Here is a 24,941-nt window from a genome sequence, read left to right on the forward strand (position 1 = left end):
TGTGCGCTATATAATAACTGGTAATAATAGTCTCTGTACATCGCTGCGGAATATGTGTGCGCTATATAATAACTGGTAATAATAGTCTCTGTACAGCGCTGCGGAATATGTGTGCGCTATATAATAACTGGTAATAATAGTCTCTGACCAGCGCTGCGGAATATGTGTGCGCTATATAATAACTGGTAATAATATTCTCTGTACAGCGCTGCGGAATATGTGTGCGCTATATAATAACTGGTAATAATAGTCTCTGTACAGCGCTGCGGAATATGTGTGCGCTATATAAATAACTGGTAATAATATTCTCTGTACAGCGCTGCGGTATATGTGTGCGCTATATAATAACTGGTAATAATATTCTCTGTACAGCGCTGCGGAATATGTGTGCGCTATATAATAACTGGTAATAATAGTCTCTGTACAGCGCTGCGGAATATGTGTGCGCTATATAATAACTGGTAATAATATTCTCTGTACAGCGCTGCGGAATATGTGTGTGCTATATAATAACTGGTAATAATAGTCTCTGTACAGCGCTGCTGAATATGTGTGCGCTATATAAAGAACTGGTAATAATATTCTCTGTACAGCGCTGCTGAATATATACCCAAACAGTTAATATATGAGCATTTATTAATATAGCGGTGCTGAATGGCAGTCACTAGGTGTTATGTAATAATGTTACACAGCTATCACCCACACAGGAGGCTGCTGCTGCTGCTGCTGAGTCACCCTAGGGTGTGGGGACAGGACAGAAGCGAGGCTTGGAGTCCGGGAGTGTCAGCCTGTGGGCAGGAGGAGGAGGGGGGAGGAAGGCCGGTTAGGCCTGACTATGGGTGTAGCAGGAAGCTGATGTTAGCTGCACAGGGCCTACAGGAAGAGCAGTGTAATATAACACATATGTCCCCACTGTCACCGTATGGTGTGTAACCCCCCCAGGGAGAGAGCACAGTGCAGGAGGTGACCCGGCTGCTGCAGGTAATATCACACCTGTATTGTATATATACGTCACACGCTGTGTATGTATCACATACATCACACAATGCAATCTTCTAGCCGAGCCTCAGCGTTCTGTATCTGTGTAATGTCACTTCTGCTTCTCACTCTGCACACACACACACTGCTGAGGTAACTGGGCCTTATTACTCTGTGTATAATGGGGGAGAGGTGCATCAAGCTTCAAAAAGTGATAAAAGGGAGCCAGCCAATCAGCTCCTACCTGTCATGTTACAGGCTGGGTTTAAAAAATGACAGGCAGCATCTGATTGGCTGGTTGTTCACTCTCCACTTTATCTATTTTTGAAGCTTGATACATCTGGCCCAAAGAACCAATCAGTCGGCTTGTAACAGCCATGTTTCTGTGCAGGGTCAATACTGGCTGCTTTATTCTTACACTGCAATATAGATTTCAGTTTGAACACACCCCACCCAAATGTAACTCTCTCTGCACCTGTTACATCTGCCCCACCTGCAGCGCATATGGGTTTTGTCCATTGAAGAAGGAGTTTGCTTTTGCAAACCAACCTGAATCACCCCATTATACAGTCCTGCACATTGTGGGCATCATTTAGCGGTCTCTGAGTAGTTAGGGGGTGATGCGGTCATTAGGTAGACAGTGTCTAGGACGACAGTCGACCTTTAGTGATGTATGTCGACATTAATTTGGTGGACTCAATGACCCATACCCCTTACAATAGTCCCAAGTTTGCATGCTTAGTATTATGTCTTAGTAAATTTCGAAAATAGCTATTTGGGAATTTTAGCAATTCTGGTCTAAGTGGGGGTGTGGAGGGAGGAGGGGGGGCGGTGACGAGGTTTTTGGTGTGTGGGCTGCGACGTAGGTGCGTCCAAACCATTTTCAGAGCGATTTACGGGCTGCTGCGTAACATCAGACACCGCCTCGGCGAGCTGAAACATGGCAGCCCACCGCAGAGAGCTGCTAGCCAAGCCCTCACAGTGGCGAAAACAGGGGCGGAAATAGCCCACGCCCACACATCACTAGGCCACGCCCCCAAAAAAATCCAAGTCCCTCTTCAAGGCTAGACAATGTTGGAAGGTATGGGTGTGGCTAGCTGCCACAGAGGCTATCCAATAGGGAGTGCAGGGGCGAACTGTTGGCACCACAGTCAACATTGTGACGTAATCTTCATGTCGACATGTGCAGGGCTTAAGGATATCCATGCTTAGACACAGGTGACTTAATTAGTATCTCAATCCTTTTTATTATACCATCTGCACACAAACAGGGATATCCCTAAATCCTGGACTGGGAGAACGGCTTTGAATTTCTGTAGCAATAGATCAGTAAGGCATGAGAGACTGGAAAGTGGCACGGATATGTCTGGACTAACCCGCTGTCTGTTCTCTACTAGGGCGTGTGCAGTCTGTCGCCATGGAAATCTTGACCGTTCTAGGTGAGTGGCATCTCTTATTACAGAGCGCAGACAGTAACGGTGAGGCTTTTTGGTCCTTGTTTCTGAGCAGGTCGCCTAGTTTTCCTACGTACGCTACTGTACTGAAATCCCATCGCATCACATCGCATGGGCCGTTTCAGTGCTGTGCGGTGCGATTTTTTAATATAATTTATTCCCTGCTCTGTTGGCCCCAGGGGATCGCATCGCACCTCCCTCAAAATCGAATGCGATAGCATGTGATTTTATATGGTGCGATGCCATGCCATTAGCTATACACTTATATGACATACAATGAGGTCTTACTGACCCCCCACTATCCACGCCACCCCGAAGCGTGGCGAGCAGTGGCGGAACGTGTCCTCCCGACCATTTCATACCCCCACTATCCACGTCGGCGTGGAGTTGATTTTATATAGTGTGGCGAGCCCGAAGCGTGGCGAGCGGACGCGGAACACACGCTTCGGGCTCGGTGGCACGCCACACTATATAGAGCTTAGAGCGTGCTGAGAGCCCTGCGAGGAAACAAGTACCGGCTTTTACGAAGATGGGAGTTCTCTTTTAGATGGGATGTTGCTATAGGCAACCAACCAGATGCTATTTATTATAGTCTAGAAAGTGCTAAATAAATAAGGAGTAGGTTCTGATTGGTTGCTATCGACAACATCCCATCTTCAGTAGAACTCCCATCTTAGTAAATAAACTCCATATTGACCAGCAAGTCCACAGCGTCGACAGTGTCTAGGCCAACATTGACCAAGGTCGACACAAGCAGAGCATCAACATGCAAATGGTCGACACAGGAAAAGGTCGACAGGCATATTTCATGATTTATTCATTGAAGGGTTTCTTTTTGTGTCGACCAGTTACATACTGTATGCCCACCTTTCGTCAAATTCAACCTAGACCATGTCGACCTTTTTACATATGTCACCCTACAGCCTGTCGTCCAAGAGTGGTCAACCTAATAATCCACACCTGACTGCTGCATAGGTCTAGATCACAGGATAGGCAGTGCATAGGTCGACACCAAAAAGGTCAACACAAGCAAAGATTGACGTGGAAAAGATCAACACATGAAAGTTCGACGCCGGTTTTTCCCGACCATTGGCACGTCAACCTCTTTGCTTGTGTCTACTTTGCGAATGCCGACCTAGTGCGTGTCTACTTATTGGTGTTGACCTACACATCGTACACCTATCATCTGGATCCCCCTGTACGTGAGGCTCAGATAACCTACAACTCTTCCCACTGTTGTAGCACTACAAGTCCCAGCATGCCTGGCGTTTGACTACAATCCCTGTAGGTGGTGGTAGAAGGGTTCCTCTGTGTGCAGCACTTCATAGGACATTCCTCTCTTCCACAATAGGTCGGGAATACTGGAAGAACAAGACGCCTGGAGACGTCCTTTACGAGGCCCTGGAGGAGCTGTCCGACCATTACTTGGAGCGGTTTAAGGAAGTGTTGTCTCGTTTGCCCACCCCAACCCCCATCGACCCCGTGCGTCTACAGAGCGCAGATAATCTCAGCACAAAATTCATTCTAATGGATTTGTATGAAGACGAAGAGGCGCTGACCGTCCTCGTACAGATCTTCAAGGAGATCGGTCTTCCGGAACGTGCGGAAGTGCACCGGCAGGAAGCGGCCAGGACCAGTAAGCTTGTGCATAGTGTTAGTCCAATCAGTGGGCTCTGATGTCACCTATTGGTCTTTCAGAAATCCCAGTGGTCCCTTACAGTATTGGTGCCATAGTGATGTAGTGTATAAAGGTATTGGGAATTACGTGTCCTGTATAAAACTGATCACCTACTGACTTGAGTGCCGGACGGGGTCCCGACAGGCATTCACCCGACGTCGGGATCCCGACTGTCAAAATACAGACAGCCGGGTTCCCGAAGGCCACCTGCTATTTTCCCTCGTGGGGGTCCAAGACCCCCATAGAGGGAGAATAGAATAGGTGGCTCGCGTAGCGAGTCCGCAAGAGGCTTAGTTGCGCTCACCATGCTGTCTGGGTCCGGCCAGTCAGGATCCCAACGTCGGGATAATGACTGTCCGGATCCCGACTGTCGGACCCCTATATCACACCCTACTGACTTGTCCAGTGAGGTCCTCCATGAGATTCTTTGTTATTACTTACACCAGGGGGAGGGTGGGGGTGGGCTAAATGTTTCCTTTATTAATGATTTTACTCTATTTCTGCTTTTGTCTTTTTCAGTTCAAATCCGGCAGATTTATTTAAACCGAGCAATTGATGGTAAGTAAAACATTTTCTTCCTGGGCTTCCCTGTATTCATAAGTAAAGAGGCTTCGTACATACTTACTAAGCAGTGGCATTTCAAAGATGACTTTTAAAATCTAGAGGTCAAAGCCGCTTAGTACATCGCTGGGGATACGGTCACTGGGTCGACAATCGTTAGGTCGACCCCACTAGGTTGACATACAGCTAGGTTGACATGGGCCTAGGTCGACATGGCAAAGTGTCGACATGAGTCTATGGTGACCAGGCATTAGGTCGACATGGCTTAGTTCGTCATGGGTTTTTTCAATGTTGTTTGAGCCGACGTGCCGACAGGCGGTATTTCATGCCCTACCATCCACTAGAGCGTGGTTGGAGAATAAAATGGTGTGCCAAGCATAGCGAGGCACCGAACCCAAAGCACAAGGGATGTGGTGCACTTAAAACAGTGTCCCTGTCGACTGTTTACATTCGGGTAAAAAAACTGTGAAAAACCCCATGTCGAACTTTTGACCTGTCGACCTAGACCATGTTGACCTTAGCCATGTAGACCTAGATATCTGTCGACCTATTGCCTGTTCGACCAAGACTCATGTCGACCTTTTGCCATGTCGACCTAGCTGTATGTCGACCTAGTGGTGTTGACCTAATGATCCCAACCCCATAGCTCAGGGCTGGGCAATAAACGGCCCTCCAGCTGTTGTTGAACTACACATCCCAGCATGCCTTGCATCAGTTTAAGCATTGCCAAATAGCAAAACAAAGGCAAAGCATGCTGGGATGTGTAGTTCATCAACAGCTGGAGGGCCGGTTATTGCCCAGCCCTGCCGTAGATGTATCTAGGGCCGTTGCTAGACAATTTTTTGCCCCCCCCCCCCCCCCCCCCCCCAAAAAAAAAATATGCCCAGATATTTTAAATATGTAGTTTATCGAGAAGAATCTTCCACTGCCAACAGGAATCATGGTTGGTCACCACCACGTTCTGTAGAATGGCCGCTGCTCTTATCAAGCCATTGGACATTCCACTATGTCTCAATATTTTCCTGTACGTTGAGACAAATTCTTGAAGTAATGTACGAGCTCTGTTTTCATGTACTGCATCTGAAGCGCTATGTTGCAGTTCCGCCTTATAATTTGGGGTGCCAGACGGGGTCCCGACAGGCATTTACCTGATGTCGAGATCCCGGCTGTCAAAACACTGACAGCCGGGTTCCCGACGGCCGTCGGCTATTGTCCCTCGTGGGGTCCACAACCCCCATAGATGGAGAATAGAATAGGTGGCTCGCTTAGCGAGCCACCACACTTGCAGCGTGGCGAGCGCAGCGAGCGCGCAAGGGGCTTTGTTGCGCTCACCATGCTGTCTGGGTCCGGCCAGTTGGGATCCCGAGGTTGTACTAATGACTGTCAGGATCCCGACTGTCGGACCCCTGTACCACACCCATAATTTGATCGGCAAACTATTATTTTACAGTAAAAAATATTACGATTTTTACTATGACTAATGCGTTTGTCATCCCATACAGGCTTCAGAGCAAAATACATGAGTGAAATTAAACAGACTTTTTATGCTATAAAACAACATAATCAAAGACTAGGGGAAGATTTCATCCTGAGGAAAAGGTACGCCAGTATTTTATTAGAGAAGAGGCTACATAACGCACCATCAGGCCAGGGGCATCAGCGGACTAGGGCAAAAGGATCTTCCGATGAGTATTCTCCAACTACCGTTCAAGATTTCTTTAGTCCTAATGATGACGGAACTATTCCCAAGACTGTGGTCTTACAGGGAACTGCTGGGATTGGAAAGACTCTGGCATGCCAAAAGATCATGCTGGACTGGGCCTGGGGTGAGCTGTACAAGGACCAGTTTCCTATTGTGTTCTTCATAAGTTGTAGCATGGTCAACAACCTTCCGTCTAACATGAGCTTGGAAAAATACTTATCCGTATATTGTGGGTTCTGTGGTCCAAACTATTTGGTAAACTTAACCTTCAAGAACTCTGAAGAAATCCTGGTTATTATTGATGGTTTTGAAGAACTCAATCTGTCTTCTACGGAGGTTTGTGAAGATCCATATCAGGAGGTCTCCAAAGAGGTCCTCCTCAACAGTCTGTTAGGCAGAACGTTTCTGAAGGACTGCTCTCTTCTCATTACCACACGGCCATTCACATGGATGAAGCTGACCGACTTTGTCCAATGTCCTCGATATGTGGAAATTCGGGGATTTACAGAGAACCAGCGTGAAGAATACGTCTACAAATTCTTTAAGTCCAGTGACCAGGCGGACCTGGTTTTTAATATAATTAAGGACAACAACACTCTGTTTGATATGAGTTACCTCCCTTTATTTAACTGGATTCTATGTACAATAATAAAACAGTTTATGAAACACGGATTACGTACTCTTGACTCCATGCCGTTCACCTCCATTTACTTATGGTACGTAAAGTCTTTGATAAAGTACCACGGAAGGACCTACGCCCAGCCTTTAGAGATATTTTTCAAAAAGTTGTGTACTTTGGCCATCGAAGGACTTTGGAATGGCAGAAATGTGTTTGACGAATCAGATCTGGTGAGGCATGGGGTTACCATCTCGGTGTTTGAGTCTATAGTTCTGAAGAAGAACCTCCACCAACGGAGTGCCGAGACCGTCACATCCTACAGCTTCACCCCTTCGGGTTTACAGGATGTCTTTGCCGCTCTTTACTATGTCCTGGATAAGAAACATGTCAAGTTCGGAAAGTGGAAAATGAAAGACCTTTTAGCGACGTCAAAAGACCGGCCACATCTAGAATCAACCGTAAGACATTTATTTGGAGTTTCAAGTGAAAAACAAATTGATGAGGTTCAGAGAGCCGTTGGGCATTCTGTTGCCTTCAAAGGACAATCGGCCTTGGAGGAATGGCTGAGGAGACACCCATCGGTCTACCACAATGAAGTATTTGGCTGCTTGTACGAGGCGAAGCCTAAGGACTGGGTGCAGAGAACACTGTCTCGCTTGATTAACGTGAAAATTGAAGGATTCCAGGGCAAAGATAAGGACCAGGACACCATTACTTGCAGAGCTGTGGCCTACTGCTTGGAGAACAGTTCAGTGAGGCATACTGCATTGTTTAAGGATTGCATTCTAGGACCAAACTCTCAGAGTGTTCTATCAAAAGCTCTCTCTAAATGTTCAGAACTTTGGTAGGTACTAAGGTACACGGTTTCCCTTGTGACATGTATATGCTATATAATTAAATCAAAGGTTTGAAGCTAATGTACAGTAAGTTAATATGTGTTGAGTACTGTGTAAGTTATATTACATTTTATGCAATACGATGTTACATGGCCTGTAGTGTCCAGCATGTTATACATCCCCATTTATAATATATTACATGTATACTATCTCTGAGCTTGCTGTACAGCCCCAAGTGATAGGAACTGACTGTATAAAGCCTGCATTGTCCAGCATGTTATACAGTCCCCATTTATAGTATATTGCATAGGTCCCATCTACCAACATGTTATACAGCCCTAAGTAACAGGACGTTACTGTATATAGTCTGTAGTGTCCAGCATGTTGTACAGCACACATTTATAGTATGTTATACAGGGATGCAGTTAAGATCCCGGCGGTCGGGATCCCGGCGTTCAGAATCCCGACGCCGGAATCCCGACCGCCGAAATGCCGACACTTTCTTCCTCCTGGGGTGTCCACGACACCCCTGGAGGGAGAATAAAATAGCGTGCCGAGCGTAGCGAGGCACCGGGCCCGCTGCGTGGCGAGCGCAGCGAGCCCGCAAGGGGGGGCGATCCACGTCCCCCCCTTGTCGGCATTTCGGCTGTCGGGATTCCGGCGTCGGGATTCTGAACGCCGGGATCCCGACCGCCGGGATTCAATACTGAATCCGTTATACAGCCTCCAACACATATCCCATCTATCGGCATATTATACAGCCCCCAGGAATAAGATGTTCTATCGCCTGTAGTGTCCTGCATGTTATACAGCCTGTGGGGATAGGATGTTATACAGCCTGTAGTGTCCTGCATGTTATACAGCCTGTGGGGATAGGATGTTATACAGCTTGTAGTGTCCTGCATGTTATACAGCCTGTGGGGATAGGATGTTATACATCTGTAGTGTCCTGCATGTTATACAGCCCCAGTGATAGGATGTTATACAGCCTGTAGTGTCCTGCATGTTATACAGCCTGTGGGGATAGGATGTTATACAGCCTGTAGTGTCCTGCATGTTATACAGCCTGTGGGGATAGGATGTTATACAGCTTGTAGTGTCCTGCATGTTATACAGCCTGTGGGGATAGGATGTTATACATCTGTAGTGTCCTGCATGTTATACAGCCCCAGTGATAGGATGTTATACAGCCTGTAGTGTCCTGCATGTTATACAGCCCCAGTGATAGGATGTTATACAGCCTGTAGTGTCCTGCATGTTATACAGCCCCAGTGAAAGGATGTTATACAGCCTGTAGTGTCCTGCATGTTATACAGCCCCAGTGATAGGATGCTATACAGCTTGTAGTGTCCTGCATGTTATACAGCCCCAGTGATAGGATGTTATACAGCCTGTAGTGTCCTGCATGTTATACAGCCCCAGTGATAGGATGTAATACAGCCTGTAGTGTCCTGCATGTTATACAGCCCCAGTGATAGGATGTTATACAGCCTGTAGTGTCCTGCATGTTATACAGCCTGTGGGGATAGGATGTTATACAGCCTGTAGTGTCCTGCATGTTATACAGCACCAGTGATAGGATGTTATACAGCCTGTAGTGTCCTGCATGTTATACAGCCCAGTGATAGGATGTTATACAGCCTGTAGTGTCCTGCATGTTCTACAGCCCCAGTGATAGGATGTTATACAGCCTGTAGTGTCCTGCTTGTTATACAGCCCCAGTGATAGGATGTTATACAGCCTGTAGTGTCCTGCATGTTACACAGCACCATTGCTAGGATATTATATAGCCTGTAGTGTCCTGCATGTTATACAGCCTGTGGGGATAGGATGTTATACAGCCTGTAGTGTCCTGCATGTTATACAGCCCCAGTGATAGGATATTATACAGCCTGTAGTGTCCTGCATGTCATACAACCTCCAGTGATAGAATATTATGTAGCCTGTAGTGTACTGCATGTTGTACAGCCCCAGTAATAGGATGTTATACAGCCTGTAGTGTCCTGCATGTTATACAGCCCCAGTGATAGGATGTTATACAGCCTGTAGTGTCCTGCATGTTATACAGCCCCAGTGATAGGATGTTATACAGCCTGTAGTGTCCTGCATGTTATACAGCCCCAGTGAAAGGATGTTATACAGCCTGTAGTGTCCTGCATGTTATACAGCCCCAGTGATAGGATGCTATACAGCGTGTAGTGTCCTGCATGTTATACAGCCCCAGTGATAGGATGTTATACAGCCTGTAGTGTCCTGCATGTTATACAGCCCCAGTGATAGGATGTTATACAGCCTGTAGTGTCCTGCATGTTATACAGCCCCAGTGATAGGATGTTATACAGCCTGTAGTGTCCTGCATGTTATACAGCCTGTGGGGATAGGATGTTATACAGCCTGTAGTGTCCTGCATGTTATACAGCACCAGTGATAGGATGTTATACAGCCTGTAGTGTCCTGCATGTTATACAGCCCAGTGATAGGATGTTATACAGCCTGTAGTGTCCTGCATGTTCTACAGCCCCAGTGATAGGATGTTATACAGCCTGTAGTGTCCTGCATGTTATACAGCCCCAGTGATAGGATGTTATACAGCCTGTAGTGTCCTGCATGTTACACAGCACCATTGCTAGGATATTATATAGCCTGTAGTGTCCTGCATGTTATACAGCCTGTGGGGATAGGATGTTATACAGCCTGTAGTGTCCTGCATGTTATACAGCCCCAGTGATAGGATATTATACAGCCTGTAGTGTCCTGCATGTCATACAACCTCCAGTGATAGAATATTATGTAGCCTGTAGTGTCCTGCATGTTGTACAGCCCCAGTAATAGGATGTTATACAGCCTGTAGTGTCCTGCATGTTCTACAGCCCCAGTGATAGGATGTTATACAGCCTGTAGTGTCCTGCATGTTATACAGCCCCAGTGATAGGATGTTATACAGCCTGTAGTGTCCTGCATGTTCTACAGCCCCAGTGATAGGATGTTATACAGCCTGTTGTGTCCTGCATGTTATACAGCCCCAGTGATAGGATGTTATACAGCCTGTAGTGTCCTGCATGTTCTACAGCCCCAGTGATAGGATGTTATACAGCCTGTAGTGTCCTGCATGTTCTACAGCCCCAGTGATAGGATGTTATACAGCCTGTAGTGTCCTGCATGTTCTACAGCCCCAGTGATAGGATGTTATACAGCCTGTTGTGTCCTGCATGTTATACAGCCCCAGTGATAGGATGTTATACAGCCTGTAGTGTCCTGCATGTTCTACAGCCCCAGTGATAGGATGTTATACAGCCTGTAGTGTCCTGCATGTTCTACAGCCCCAGTGATAGGATGTTATACAGCCTGTTGTGTCCTGCATGTTATACAGCCCCAGTGATAGGATGTTATACAGCCTGTAGTGTCCTGCATGTTCTACAGCCCCAGGGATAGGATGTTATACAGCCTGTAGTGTCCTGCATGTTCTACAGCCCCAGTGATAGGATGTTATACAGCCTGTAGTGTCCTGCATGTTCTACAGCCCCAGTGATAGGATGTTATACAGCCTGTAGTGTCCTGCATGTTCTACAGCCCCAGTGATAGGATGTTATACAGCCTGTTGTGTCCTGCATGTTATACAGCCCCAGTGATAGGATGTTATACAGCCTGTAGTGTCCTGCATGTTCTACAGCCCCAGTGATAGGATGTTATACAGCCTGTAGTGTCCTGCATGTTCTACAGCCCCAGTGATAGGATGTTATACAGCCTGTTGTGTCCTGCATGTTATACAGCCCCAGTGATAGGGTGTTATATAGCCCCAGTAGTAGGATGTTATACAGCCTGTAGTGTCCTGCATGTAATACAGCCCCAGTGATAGGGTGTTATATAGCCCCAGTAGTAGGATGTTATACAGCCCTAGTGTTAGGATTTTATACAGCCTGTAGTGTCCTGCATGTTATACAGCCCCAGTGATAGGATGTTATACAGCCTATAGTGTCCTGCATGTAATACAGCCCCAGTGATAGGATGTTATACAGCCTGTAGTGTCCTGCATGTTCTACAGCCCCAGTGATAGGATGTTATACAGCCTGTAGTGTCCTGCATGTTCTACAGCCCCAGTGATAGGATGTTATACAGCCTGTAGTGTCCTGCATGTTCTACAGCCCCAGTGATAGGATGTTATACAGCCTGTTGTGTCCTGCATGTTATACAGCCCCAGTGATAGGATGTTATACAGCCTGTAGTGTCCTGCATGTTATACAGCCCCAGTGATAGGATGTTATACAGCCTGTAGTGTCCTGCATGTTCTACAGCCCCAGTGATAGGATGTTATACAGCCTGTTGTGTCCTGCATGTTATACAGCCCCAGTGATAGGATGTTATACAGCCTGTAGTGTCCTGCATGTTCTACAGCCCCAGTGATAGGATGTTATACAGCCTGTAGTGTCCTGCATGTTCTACAGCCCCAGTGATAGGATGTTATACAGCCTGTAGTGTCCTGCATGTTCTACAGCCCCAGTGATAGGATGTTATACAGCCTGTAGTGTCCTGCATGTTCTACAGCCCCAGTGATAGGATGTTATACAGCCTGTTGTGTCCTGCATGTTATACAGCCCCAGTGATAGGATGTTATACAGCCTGTAGTGTCCTGCATGTTCTACAGCCCCAGTGATAGGATGTTATACAGCCTGTAGTGTCCTGCATGTTCTACAGCCCCAGTGATAGGATGTTATACAGCCTGTTGTGTCCTGCATGTTATACAGCCCCAGTGATAGGGTGTTATATAGCCCCAGTAGTAGGATGTTATACAGCCTGTAGTGTCCTGCATGTAATACAGCCCCAGTGATAGGGTGTTATATAGCCCCAGTAGTAGGATGTTGTACAGCCCTAGTGTTAGGATTTTATACAGCCTGTAGTGTCCTGCATGTTATACAGCCCCAGTGATAGGATGTTATACAGCCTATAGTGTCCTGCATGTAATACAGCCCCAGTGATAGGGTGTTATATAGCCCCAGGAGTAGGATGTTATACAGCCCTAGTGTTAGGATTTTATACAGCCTGTAGTGTCCTGCATGTTATACAGCCCCAGTGATAGGATGTTATACAGCCTGTAGTGTCCTGCATGTTATACAGCCCCATTTACTAGTATATTACATATATCCCATCTATCAGCATATCTCTTATATTGACCTGTGCAGGATATAGGGCCTTATTCTGGTTCACTCTCAGAGGCAACTTCCTTCTCATATGGACAAAACCATGTGCACTGCAGGGGGGCAGATGCTACTTGTGCAGAGAGAATTAGATTTGGGTGGGGTTTTATTTCAACGTGAGATCTATATTAAAGTGTACAAATAAAGCAGCCAGTATTTACCCTGCACAGAAACAAAGTCACTCACCCAAATCTAATTCTCTCTGCACATGTTACATCTGCCCCTGCAGTGCACATGGTTTTGTCCATATGAGAAGGAATTTGCCTCTGAGAGTGAACCAGAATAAGGCCCATAGACTGGGAAGTGTAAGTAGGGAAGGCCATCGTTGCCTTTGCCATCGATGGCAAAAGTGCAACTGGACATCGATGGTGCATAACTATGCAATGGATGACCATCTATGTTTTTACATATCAATGGTCATCCATTGTATATGACTGATTGGCCTATGGGCCAATCAGAATACGGGGGGGGGGCGGGGATTCAAGGTGTCCTGGGTGGAGCTATGCTCTGTGTCCCAGGAAATAGCACAACAAAATTATTCGTTTGAGCTTGACATCGATGTGGGAAACCATCTGGTTCTCCCCCATCGATGTCAAAACTATTTGACATCGACCATAAACCATCAATGTTTTCTAAACATAAAATATATAAATGGTCAAATGCCAGCTAATATATCGTCGTATATCCTGTAACTATCACAGGTCAGAATCCTCTATATGTCCCTGTTCCCAAGTGTACATGATATCTTAGCTTATACATACAGCTTTTATTAAACTCATTGCAGTAAATATTGTTTTGGGGGGGGGGGTGTTTGGGGGGGGATACGTTTTTTTTATTATTGTTTTGGGTTATTTTTATATTATTGTTGTTTTGGGTAATTACTATATTATTGTTTTGTTTTGGTGGGTTATTATATGATTATATTTGGGTTATTTTTATATTATTGTTTTGCGGTTATTTTTATATTGTTTTGGTTTATTTTATTTTTTATATTATTGTTTTACGGTTATTTTTATATTGTTTTGGTTTATTTTATTTTTTTATATTATTGTTTTGCGGTTATTTTTATATTGTTTTGGTTTATTATTTTTTTCATATTATGGTTTTGGGGTTATTTTTATATTATTAATTTTGGGTTATTACTATATTATTGTTTTGTTTTGGTGGGTTATTATGATTATATTTGGGGTTATTTTTATATTATTGTTTTACGGTTATTTTTATATTACTGTTTTGCGGTTATTTTTATATTGTTTTGGTTTATTATTTTTTTATTAGATTATGGTTTTGGGGTTATTTTTATATTATTGTTTTGGGTTATTACTATATTATTGTTTTGTTTTGGGTTATTATTTTATTGATTTGTTTTTGGGTGGTTATTACTTTAATATTGTTTTGGGGTTATTTTTATATTGTTTTACGGTTATTTTTATATTATTGTTTTGCGGTTATTTTTATATTGTTTTGGTTTATTATTTTTTTATTAGATTATGGTTTTGGGGTTATTTTTATATTATTGTTTTGGGGTTATTTTTATATTATTGTTTTGTTTTTCCACTGTAGCTTTGTGGGCTGCCAATTTCCCAAAAAGGAAAAAGCCCTATACTGGGAGGGGTACACTATTCCGGAGTTCTTCAGGGAGTGTCAGATGAACACACTCATGTAAGTAGTTTATACTGTAATATAAGACAGGCGGCATCATTTTCTCAGTCTGACCGGTACACTATTGGAGTCCGTATATTACAGGACACAAACACTATGTGCTAAGTTGTACGGGTGCCCAGTGATGGAGATTGGAATGGCCTCTTAAACCTCCAAATCCGAATATGAATGCCAAGGTGCATATAAAATAGCCACATCTAAATGTCGACTTAAAGACTTCTCTTATGCTGCTCCCTATCTCTCTGCCCCCTCTGGCCAGACTCCCCAAACCTCCAGTCTTCCAAGTGCAAGTTTAAAACTTAACTAGTCTAAAGCTGGGTACACACTGGTATATGTACAGATGGATCAGGCAGCGTGTTCTGTATACACATTGCCTGATCCATCGGGACTGACATCCCAAATGGGCAGTTGCATCAACGACGGCTCATGGCGCGGCTGTGCAGACAGTTGGTGGATCACCCGCACACACAGCAGGATCCAACGATATATCTTTAGATGTATCGGGCATTGGCTGTGTTGCACAGATCTGTGGGCGACGCTGTTCACAGATAAATCGTTCGCACACACTGTCCGATGGTGTACGCACCTGGGGGTGCCTTGGAAAACTTGCAGGGATGCCATGGACTGGTGGTTCATGACCCATTTAAGTTATTTATGGACAATGTAAAAAGCAGATTGTAGACAAACAGTAATGAAAACTGTGCTGTGTCAGGATGAGACATAAACACAATTTATTTAACTTTAAAAAAAAAATGTAGGCCCAGGGGCCCAGTGACACTAATTCTAATACTCTGGGGTGCCCTGATTTATAAAAGTTTTGGAACCACTGCTCTAGTCTATCATGGTGGTCTTCTACTCCACTGGTCTACCAGCATTCAGCCAGAAGGTGGCTCCAAGTCTCTGGGCAGGATCTTTATTTACGTGTCAAATTTGTGATGGGATCCATTTAGGCACGGGCCTAGGGGCAGCACAAATTACGGGCAGCAGGCAGCTAGGAGCCTCGTCCGGCACATGTCACTAGCTGCGGGTTTCTATGGGCAGCAGCATCAGATGGCCGAGCGGGCAGCAGCAGCACTGACATCACCCCTTGCACACCTGTCTGTAGAGACCCGGAGCTAGTGACTTGTGCCGGGCGAGGCTCCTGACCCAAAGTGTGGTGCCTAAGGGCGGCCTGACCCCTATATCCGGCCCTACCGAGTCCACATAATCCTTTACTGATGGGTACTCTGCGCATACGTAACTCAGCTAAGCACCCAACCCTTTCCATTAAATCAATGATTTTGGCCACATGGATACAGTCCAGAACTGGGCACCAAGTATTCTCTTCTTCAAACCATTTAATTGTCAGTGATGATATCATGCTTAGTGTTTGGCTGTAAACAATCTGATGCAGATCCCTCATCTTCCATCAGTATACAGAGATGTGGCCTGACGTCTTCCTGCTGTGACGATTTCCGCTCTGTCCTGATTACATGTCCCTATCTGATGACATTGGACCTGTCTGAAAACAACTTGGGGGACATTGGAATAAAGATTCTGTGTGAGGGACTGAGACATCGAGCCTGTTACCTACGGGTACTTAGGTAAGGACTGTATTACTATTTATAGAGCTGTCCTCTCGGTACAAGGCACAGTGGCGTAACTCCCGGGAACATTGGGGGCACTGGCTGCCAGCCTCACGTTGTCAGAGGGGAACCAAGAGAGTCCAGTTGGGCTGCCGAAGTAGTATAGATCTCTTTCCACTCATTTTCTAGAGATTTTCTATAGTCACTGCTGATTCATAAACCCACTTGAGCTGAAGATGTGTGATAAGAGATAAAAGTGATTATGTGGTGAACTGCAGCTCTGGGCCTTATATGATGAAGGAAAGGAGAGCAGAAGTTGTTTTATGGATATGCAGTAATTATTATAACAAAACTGTTAGGGGGGTTTAATCAAAGCTTGGAGAGAGGAAAAATTGTGAGATAATGTACCAACTAATCCGCTCCTGTTATTTTTCAAACACAACTGTAAACTGTTAGGCAGAGCTGATTGGCTGGTACTTTATTTCTTGCAATTTTACCTCTCTTTGAGTTTTGATTAACAAAAACCCCATCAAGGCTCTATTAATTATCATTTGCAGCCAGCACCCAAACATAAAGATTCCTTATTAGCTCTGATTCAAAAATCATCAGTGGTTTATGTCTGATGTCGAAGGCTTTTGCCTTTGATGGGAGAGAGCCAAATGGTATTCCGACATCGATGGAGCAATGAAACCGATGTTTTTTTGTGGGGGGGGGTTAAGGTGCTAGGACATGGAGCACAGTTCCACCCCTGACAACTCTTAATCTCGCCTTCACATACTGAATGGCCCATATTAAAAAATATCCTAATACAGATCCCATATTTGCCATCAGGTTACAGGCCTGCGGTGTGACCCTCTCCGGCTGTGATGATCTCCGCTCTGTTATTTCTACACACCGCTATCTGATCACACTGGACCTGTCACGGAATAACTTGCGGGACCCCGGAGTGAAAGTGCTTTGTGGACTAGGATGTCAGCCGTATACCCTACAAGAACTCCTGTAAGAAAGTCCTGAATTTCTCTCTTTGTCGATTGGCTTACATCAAAAGCAGATCAAATTACCTGCTATCATTTCTCTAGATCAGTGGTTCTCAACCTCGGTCCACAAGTACCACCAACACTTTTTCTAAGTCACCCAGCAGGTGCACAGGTGCACTCATTTCTCACTGACACATTTTAAAAGATCCACAGGTGTAGCTAATTACTTCACTTGCGATTCTGTGTGGAGACCTGGAAAACATGCACTGTTGGGGGTACTTGAGGACCAGGGCTGAGAACCACTGCTCTAGATCATTTTAGTATACACATAACAATAGGCTTGTTGTAAAATCCCTTGAATCCAGGTCATCTATGTACACACTTACCTCCTCACATTACATGTATGCACTGACATACAGTAGTGTTATATAATTCGGACCCCTCATCTCCCACCAGGTTGCAGGACTGTAATCTGACCTCCGCCTGCTGTGACGACCTCTGCTCTGTGCTGACTACGAACCGCTCCCTGATGACACTGAACTTGTCTGACAATCTCCTGCAGGACTCTGGAGTAAAGCGTCTGTGTAAGGGACTGAGGCACCCGGTCTGCACCCTGCAGGAACTTAGGTAAGGATGCTGAAGAGGAAATTTATTTAGATCTAGAAGATGCTAAATAAATAAAAAGTTGATTTTGATTGGTTGCCCATAGCAACATCCCACCTGACATAAACCTGTCCTGTCGGTGCGAGAGAGGCCATCAAAACCTGTCATTTCTTTTTTGATATCAGTCCTTGGAGAGAGAAAAATTTCCAACCAGTCAGCCTCTAACTGGCATTTTGAATCATGTATGGTAACATGACCATTGGGGGCTGATTGGCTGGTATTTTATATTGCTCCAAAAGTTTGGTAAATTTCCTATATATTTCTGGCAGTGTTTACCTTTTTTTTTTTTTACCATATATTAACTGTTTACAACAGGGGTCCTCAAACTCGGGCCTCAGGACCACACACACACACAGTTCACATTTTCCAGGTCACCCGGCAGGTGCACAGGTGCATTCGTTACTCATTGAAGTAGTTTTAAAAGATCCACAGGTGGAGCTAATTATTTCACTTGTGATTCTGTGAGACCTGCAAAACATGCGCTGTGTGACTGTGTGGAGTCCGAGATTGTGTACCTGTGGTTTAGAAGTACAAGTTCTTTTATAACTCCCAGACAGCTCTCATGATATGGAGACATAAAGGAGATGGGTGTGGATAAAGAGATCAACAATGTTATGGTCAAATGGTCCACAGAACAAAAGTGCAAGGTTAGCAGTAGTTACGGTCAAGCGGTACAAAAGGTTGACTGGACAATGGTCAACACGAGTTTTTGGGCCAAATTCTATATATTTGATGTTATGTGACCACCTGAACACTCTTGCACACTTGCTTAGCACGTCACACTTCGGCCAAGTTACTATTGACCAATAGATGTCCACCTGAAAAAGTAAATAATTCATACGCTAAGAAAACATGTTAAAAACAGAAAAATTTGTTGACCCCCTTTAAACCTGTCTAGCTTGGTGTCGACCGATACATGTAGATCTATTATCTGGATATCAATGGAGGACTATGGGTAAGAGACGATTGGGGTGGTTAAATTTACTAAAGGTCTCAGTGATGACATCATGCTGAGTGTGAGGCTGACAATGATACCAAATTACGTCATCTCCCATCAGGTTACAGATGTGTGGTCTGACCTCCTCCTGCTGTGATGATCTCCGCTCTGTTATTGCCACCCACAAGTCGCTGACCGCCCTGGACCTCACCAGGAATAACCTGCAGGACGGTGGGGTGAAGCTTCTGTGCGAGGGACTCCGACAACCAGGCTGCGCGCTGCGAGAGCTGTGGTAAGATCTGTCTCAGGGTTTGCATAACTGGATTCTTAGTACAAGTCCTGATGGTGTAGGAGTTCGCCGGAGGTGCGGGATTCGGGGCAAACTCTGACATTTATTTATAGCATAAATCATTTAGAAGGCAAAACCTGCCTTAAAAATAATAATAATTATTATTATTAATTAACAAAAACGGTGGGAGCGCCCATAAAAACGCTGGGCGTGCCCCTGCCTGCTCGGGCCATGCAGATGATGTCACGCCCACTTTCAATTCAGCCATCACCCTTCAACTAAAAAGTAAGTCCTGGCTTATTTTTATAGTGAACAGAGGAAAAATCATTAGATGGTGCAAAAGCAGCCTAGCGAGCACGTCTGAATCGGACCCTTTATGCAGTCTATAGGGCAGGCATGTCCAAACTGTGACCCTCCAGCTGTTGTGAAACTACATATCCCAGCATGCCTTGCTACAATTTTAGCATTCCCTCATAGCAAACTGTGGCAAGGAATGATGGGACTTGTAGTTTTACAACAGCTGGAGGGCCATAGTTTAGACATACCTGCTATAGGGTAAATTTACTAAGATGGGAGGGATGCAGTCAATTTCCCGGTGGTCGGAATCCCGGCGTTTAAAATCCAGACGGCTGAATCCCGACCGCCGAAATCCCGAAACTTTCTCCCTCCATGGGTCGTCACGACACCCATAGAGGGAGAATAAATTAGCGTGCCAAGCATAGCGAGTCACCGGGCCTGCTGCGTGGCGAGCACAGTGAGCCCACAAGGGGGGGCGATCCACATCTCCCCCTTGTCGGGATTTTGAACGCCGGGATTCCATACTGAATCCAGATGGGAGTTCTATTGAGGATAAGATGTTGCCCATAGCAACCAGATTCTATAAATTATCTTTTATAAGGTTCAAAAGAACTCCCATCCTAGCAATTGTACTCCTATGGGGGAAATGTACTAAGATGGGAGTTCACTATTCACATGGGATGTTGCTATGGGCAACCAATCAGAATCTACTTCTTATTTATTTAGCTCCTTCTAGAAGATAATAGATAGTATCTGATCTCAGTAAATGTCCCCCTATGTCTCTAATTTATTAAATTCACAGACAATGTCTAGGTCGACAGCCAATAAATCGACACAAAAAAGGCCGACGTGCACTAGATTGTCAGTGACACAAGGTTGACATGACTTTTTCATGGATTATTTTGTTGTCAATGACGACACCTGAGCAGGTGGACCTCAAATAAGTGTACCGTGCCCCCACGCATGGAGAGTGAAGGCCAAGTGCACACTATACCATTCCCAGGAGTCCACAAAGATGGTAAACCATAAAAGTTTAAAAAGGACATAGCGAAAAACTCATGTCGACCTTTTCACGTGCCGGCCATCACTATGTCGACCTTTTCACGCGTCAGCCATTGCCATATTGAGCTTTTTTCTTGTGTTGACCTTTTGTCAACCCAGTGCACATCGACAAGTGGTTGTTTGTGAACCATCCGGGGCCCGTTACATATATGCTTTATTCCATTCTAAACATTCTAAAATAGTAATTTCGGTACTTATGAGTTATCTGGGCGCCCGATTTTTTGATTGTATGCCTTAAGTTAAGGCATACAATCAGATGCGATGCGATGCGATATCGCATCGCATCGCATGCGACCATCGGATGCGATGACCCGATTTTTCCATAGGAATCAATGTTAAAATGGACAGAGTCCATTTTAACATGGAATTCAATGGGAAAAAGGGGTCCTCTTCATACCCCTACTATCCAAGTGGGCATGGAGTTGGACATAAACCTGTGGCGAGCGTAGCGAGCCACCGAGCCCGAAGCGTGGCGAGCGAAGCGAGCCCCGCGAGGGGACGGTATTCTATGTCCCCTCGCGGGGCTTGCTACGCTCGCCACGCTTCGGGCTCGGTGGCTCGCTACGCTCGCCACAGGTTTATATCCAACTCCATGCCCACTTGGATAGTAGGGGTATGAAAAGGACCCCTTTTTCCCATTGAATTCCATGTTAAAATGGACTCTGTCCATTTTAACATTGATTCCTATGGAAAAATCGGGTCATCGCATCGCATCGCATCCGATGGTCGCATGCGATGCGATGCGATGTGCCCGATCCGACCCGATTTAGAAATCGGGCGCCCGGATAACTCATAAGTACCGTAATTTCTTTCTGCCAACAGGTTGTGGCGATGCCAGCTGACCTCCTCCTGCTGTGATGACTTCCGCTCTGTTCTTACCACCAACCGCTCTCTCATCATCCTGGACCTGAGAGGGAATAACCTGCAGCACTGGGGAGCGAGGCTTCAGAAGATTGCCAAGCAGCCTCTGCAGCTCCTGGTGTAAGATCACACTGTAAAATGTTTTGAATTAAAAAAAAAATGGACTTACTTTTTCCCTGGCAAGAGTCATGCATTAATAGATCTTTTTCTTTCCACAGATCCACCTGCTCTTTCCGGAAATGGTGTCCGGATAAAATTGCAGAAAAGTCCGTAGGAGCCAGATATTGATTGGTCTTAATGATGCTTGGAGGGCAGAACAACCATCAGAGAGGACTATATGCTTTTCTCTTTGCCCCTCAGCATGAAGCCACGGGTTTATACTTATCGTCAAGCATTTCTTCAAATGTATGAAATCGACTCCCTTTGGCAATTAATAGATTTACCTTCATAGGAAGAGCAGCTTTTGCTGACATTCGTTCTCTGTAACTTGTTCCGTATCTGTTCTCCTGATACCCGTTGGCAAACACTGGGGGGGGGGGGATGTTTCCTAGCTGTCCAGATCACCTTTCCCCCCTCCTGCACTTCTTGTACACATCCGCTTGCAATCTAGTCTCAGTATCAGACCTAGGTCTCTTGTTCTACCTTCTACAATGACTAGATCAATTTTCCCAGTGCCTTAATCATATATCAATGTCATATACAGATCAGAATAAACCTCCTAATACTAGTTAAAATCCCATCACAATGACAGATTCTGCAATATACTTTTACTTTGAGCTGTGACAGTTATTACTTTTACTTTGAGCGGTGACAGTTTTTAGCCCACAAACTCTCCACCCCACCCCCAGTCCAAATTGCTTTCACATTCTGTTAAGGAGTAAATTGGTCCAACGAGTAGCCTCTAGTGATCACTGGTAGTACTTCACCTCATAGAGTTAAGAAATAGTTAGAGCTATATTTTATATTTATATATATTACAGAGATAATATATTATATATATATATATATATATATATATAGATATGAGAGATATATAGACATATATATATATATGTCCCAAAAGGGCCGGCACTGAACCACCTGCTTCCGAGCTGAGATGCTTGGCTGAGTGCCCTCACCGTAAACACAGACAACGACAGGGGGGGAGGGCGGCACTCTCAGCAAAAACAGACAGGATATCCAAGGCTATTAACCTTGGATATCCTGTCTGTTTTTGCTGAGAGTGCCGCCCTCCTCCCTGTCATGTATATATATATATATATATATAGAGAGAGAGAGAGAGAGAGAGATGTCCCCAGTTTATCCAAGCATAGGCAAGTAATGATAGTAATAATATCCATACTGTTGTTACTGCCAAGTATGAAGGTTCTCCTTGAAAATGGATGAGCAGCTGGGAATACTGGGAGCTGGAATTCAGGGAATCTTCCACCACCCCTAGTTATTTGTTGCGATTAAATCGAAGATCCGAATGATCCACTTGAAGAAGCCCATTGGTAAGAAGTAGATGGCAAGCTCTTTTTCCGCCCTTGGTTACATGGATGAAACGTGAGAGGAACAGTTCTCATCAGGTGTCACCCAAGGTTGTGCCTTCTATATAAACTTGCACAGATTTTTCTACCTTTTTAGACTTTTTAAAATTCATGACTTTGAGCGCTCTGTATCTTTGCTTCCCTACTTTGCTTCAGTGTTATTTGATGAAGCCACAACCTTCATTCCACTATTCAAATTCCATTTTACTTTCTATTTTTTTTAATCCAATCTATTTTTATTTTTTTTTATGGAAAAAAAATAATAAAAGATGGAAGTTGCTCGGTACACGCTGCCTTTTGTTCTCGTGGAATTTCGGTTAGTAAGAATTGTCTGAAATAGTCCTTTGTCGATGTAGTGTCATTACATCGTACGGGTACTTTTTGTACAAAGATGCCAATCGAAAGTTAAAAACAATATATATGATGCTAATAGAAACGAGAATTGCAGCTTGGTTAAAAATAGTGATATAGTCCATGCTGCACAGACAATAATATGTGTAACGTAGGGGAAGGGGGGGAAGAGTGTAAAACGGATACTATATAGCATATAAAATGCATCTGAGTTCAGCACTGTAACATACAAAAGACAATGGGGGTTATTCTAGTTCACTCTTTCTGACAAAATCCTTCTCAAATGGACAAAACCATGGGGGTTATTCTGGTTGAGTCGGATGGCTCCGAATGCGGACGGACGGCCGATGGTTGGTGTTTGCGCATGTGCAGAGGCGTATCTGCGCATGTGCGAACGCTGCGCACGTCCGGATACGGCGTGAATTCTGTACAGAAAACGATCAGTTGGAACAATCCGAACAGGGGGTGGAGAGGGGCGTGAAGGGCTGTTTGGGCTCATTACCATATGCGTACGCCCCGTGTTTCATGGGCGTTCCCATGAAAACGCTGGGCGTACATATGGTAATGCGGCCGTGACGCACGTGTGGGGGGCGGACATATGACATCGCCGGATGCCAGCTGCCCGCCCAGATCCCTGCGTTTGCACGGAGAAATGCCCGAGTGGTCTGGAGCACTCGGTGCTGCCTGACCACGCGGTCCAGCATTCGATGGTCGGCGACCATCGTATGATGGGGGAAGTTCCCAGAGATGGAGGAGGTGTTCACATGAAAAATCCACTCGCGGTCCTTTCGGACGGTGTGAGCGATCCGTACGGAAGGCAGGGCTAAGAACGCTCGGTTCCTGTCCGAAAATACGCATCTGACCGAATCAACCAGAATAAGGCCCCATGTGCACTGCAGGGGGGCAGATGTAACATGTGCAGAGAGAATAAGGTTTGGGTGAGTTATTTTGTTTCTGTGCAGGGTAAATACTGTACTGGCTGCTTTATTTTTACACTGCAATATAGATCTCACTTTGAAGTAAAAGCCCACCCAAATCTAATTATCTCTCTCATGTTACATCTGCCCCACCTGCAGTGCACATGGTTTTGTCCATCTAAGAAGGATTTTGTCAGAAAGAGTGAACTAGAATAAGGCCCGATGGGTGTGGATTATTAGATAGACAGTGTGTCTATAGACCAGGCATGGGGATCCTTCGGCCCTCCAGCGGTTGTTGAACTACACATCCCAGCATGCCCTTCAACAGTTTTGCTATTTGGCCATGCTAAAACTGTTACAGGGCATGCTGGGATGTGTAGTTCAACAACAGCTGGAGGGCCGAAAGTTCCCCATCCCTGATATAGACAGTCACAAGGTCGGGTTTGGATCATTGGATAGACAGACATTAAGGGCCAGATTCTCTAAGCTTCAAAAGTGATAAAATGGAGCGTGATAAACAGCCAGCCAATCAGCTCCTACCTGCCATGTCACAGACTGTGTTTGAAAAATGTCAGGCAGGAGCTGATTGGCTGGCTGTTTATCACTCTCTGTTTTGTCACTTTTGAAGCTTAGAGAATCTGGCCCTAAGTCTAAAAGCATTAGGTCGACTACTGAAGGTCGACATGGATAAGTTCGACAGTCAAAATGTCGACTTTTTTTTTTTTTCACTTTTTGTAACCCAATTGTCGACCTAGTCGACATGGACACTAAAAAAGTGCATCACGTCCCCTCGCAGGGCTCGCTGCGCACG

The 24,941-nt window shown here is 45.1% G+C and overlaps 2 protein-coding genes across 3 annotated transcripts in view; one reads left to right on the forward strand and one right to left on the reverse strand.

Annotated features, from left to right (window-relative positions):
* The window catches only part of LOC146009929 (uncharacterized), a 453,438-nt gene that overhangs the window by 197,953 nt on the left and 230,544 nt on the right, over positions 1-24,941 (reverse strand). The gene's annotated exons all lie outside the window — the stretch shown is intronic.
* Positions 828-23,148, forward strand: LOC146009903 (NACHT, LRR and PYD domains-containing protein 3-like). The gene is made up of 12 exons (XM_083150502.1): positions 828-981; positions 2,376-2,417; positions 3,784-4,068; positions 4,630-4,668; positions 6,174-7,836; positions 14,584-14,682; positions 16,095-16,265; positions 17,079-17,246; positions 17,681-17,851; positions 18,946-19,116; positions 21,295-21,453; positions 21,552-23,148. Exons 2-12 carry the CDS (start codon positions 2,396-2,398, stop codon positions 21,619-21,621), a joined length of 3,018 nt encoding a protein of 1,005 aa, XP_083006628.1. The 5' UTR covers positions 828-981; positions 2,376-2,395; the 3' UTR covers positions 21,622-23,148.

This window comes from Crinia signifera, chromosome 6 (genome assembly GCF_055691185.1).
Source record: "Crinia signifera chromosome 6, ASM5569118v1, whole genome shotgun sequence".
NCBI lineage: Eukaryota > Metazoa > Chordata > Amphibia > Anura > Myobatrachidae > Crinia > Crinia signifera.

Bases quoted from the DNA above. Each gene is read 5' to 3' on its own strand.
- LOC146009903 (XM_083150502.1), top strand. From the start codon at position 2,396: ATGGAAATCTTGACCGTTCTAG. The intron at 4,669-6,173 runs GTAAGTAAAACA...CATCCCATACAG, and splicing joins TTTAAACCGAGCAATTGATG to GCTTCAGAGCAAAATACATG. The intron at 7,837-14,583 runs GTAGGTACTAAG...TTTCCACTGTAG, and splicing joins TCTAAATGTTCAGAACTTTG to CTTTGTGGGCTGCCAATTTC.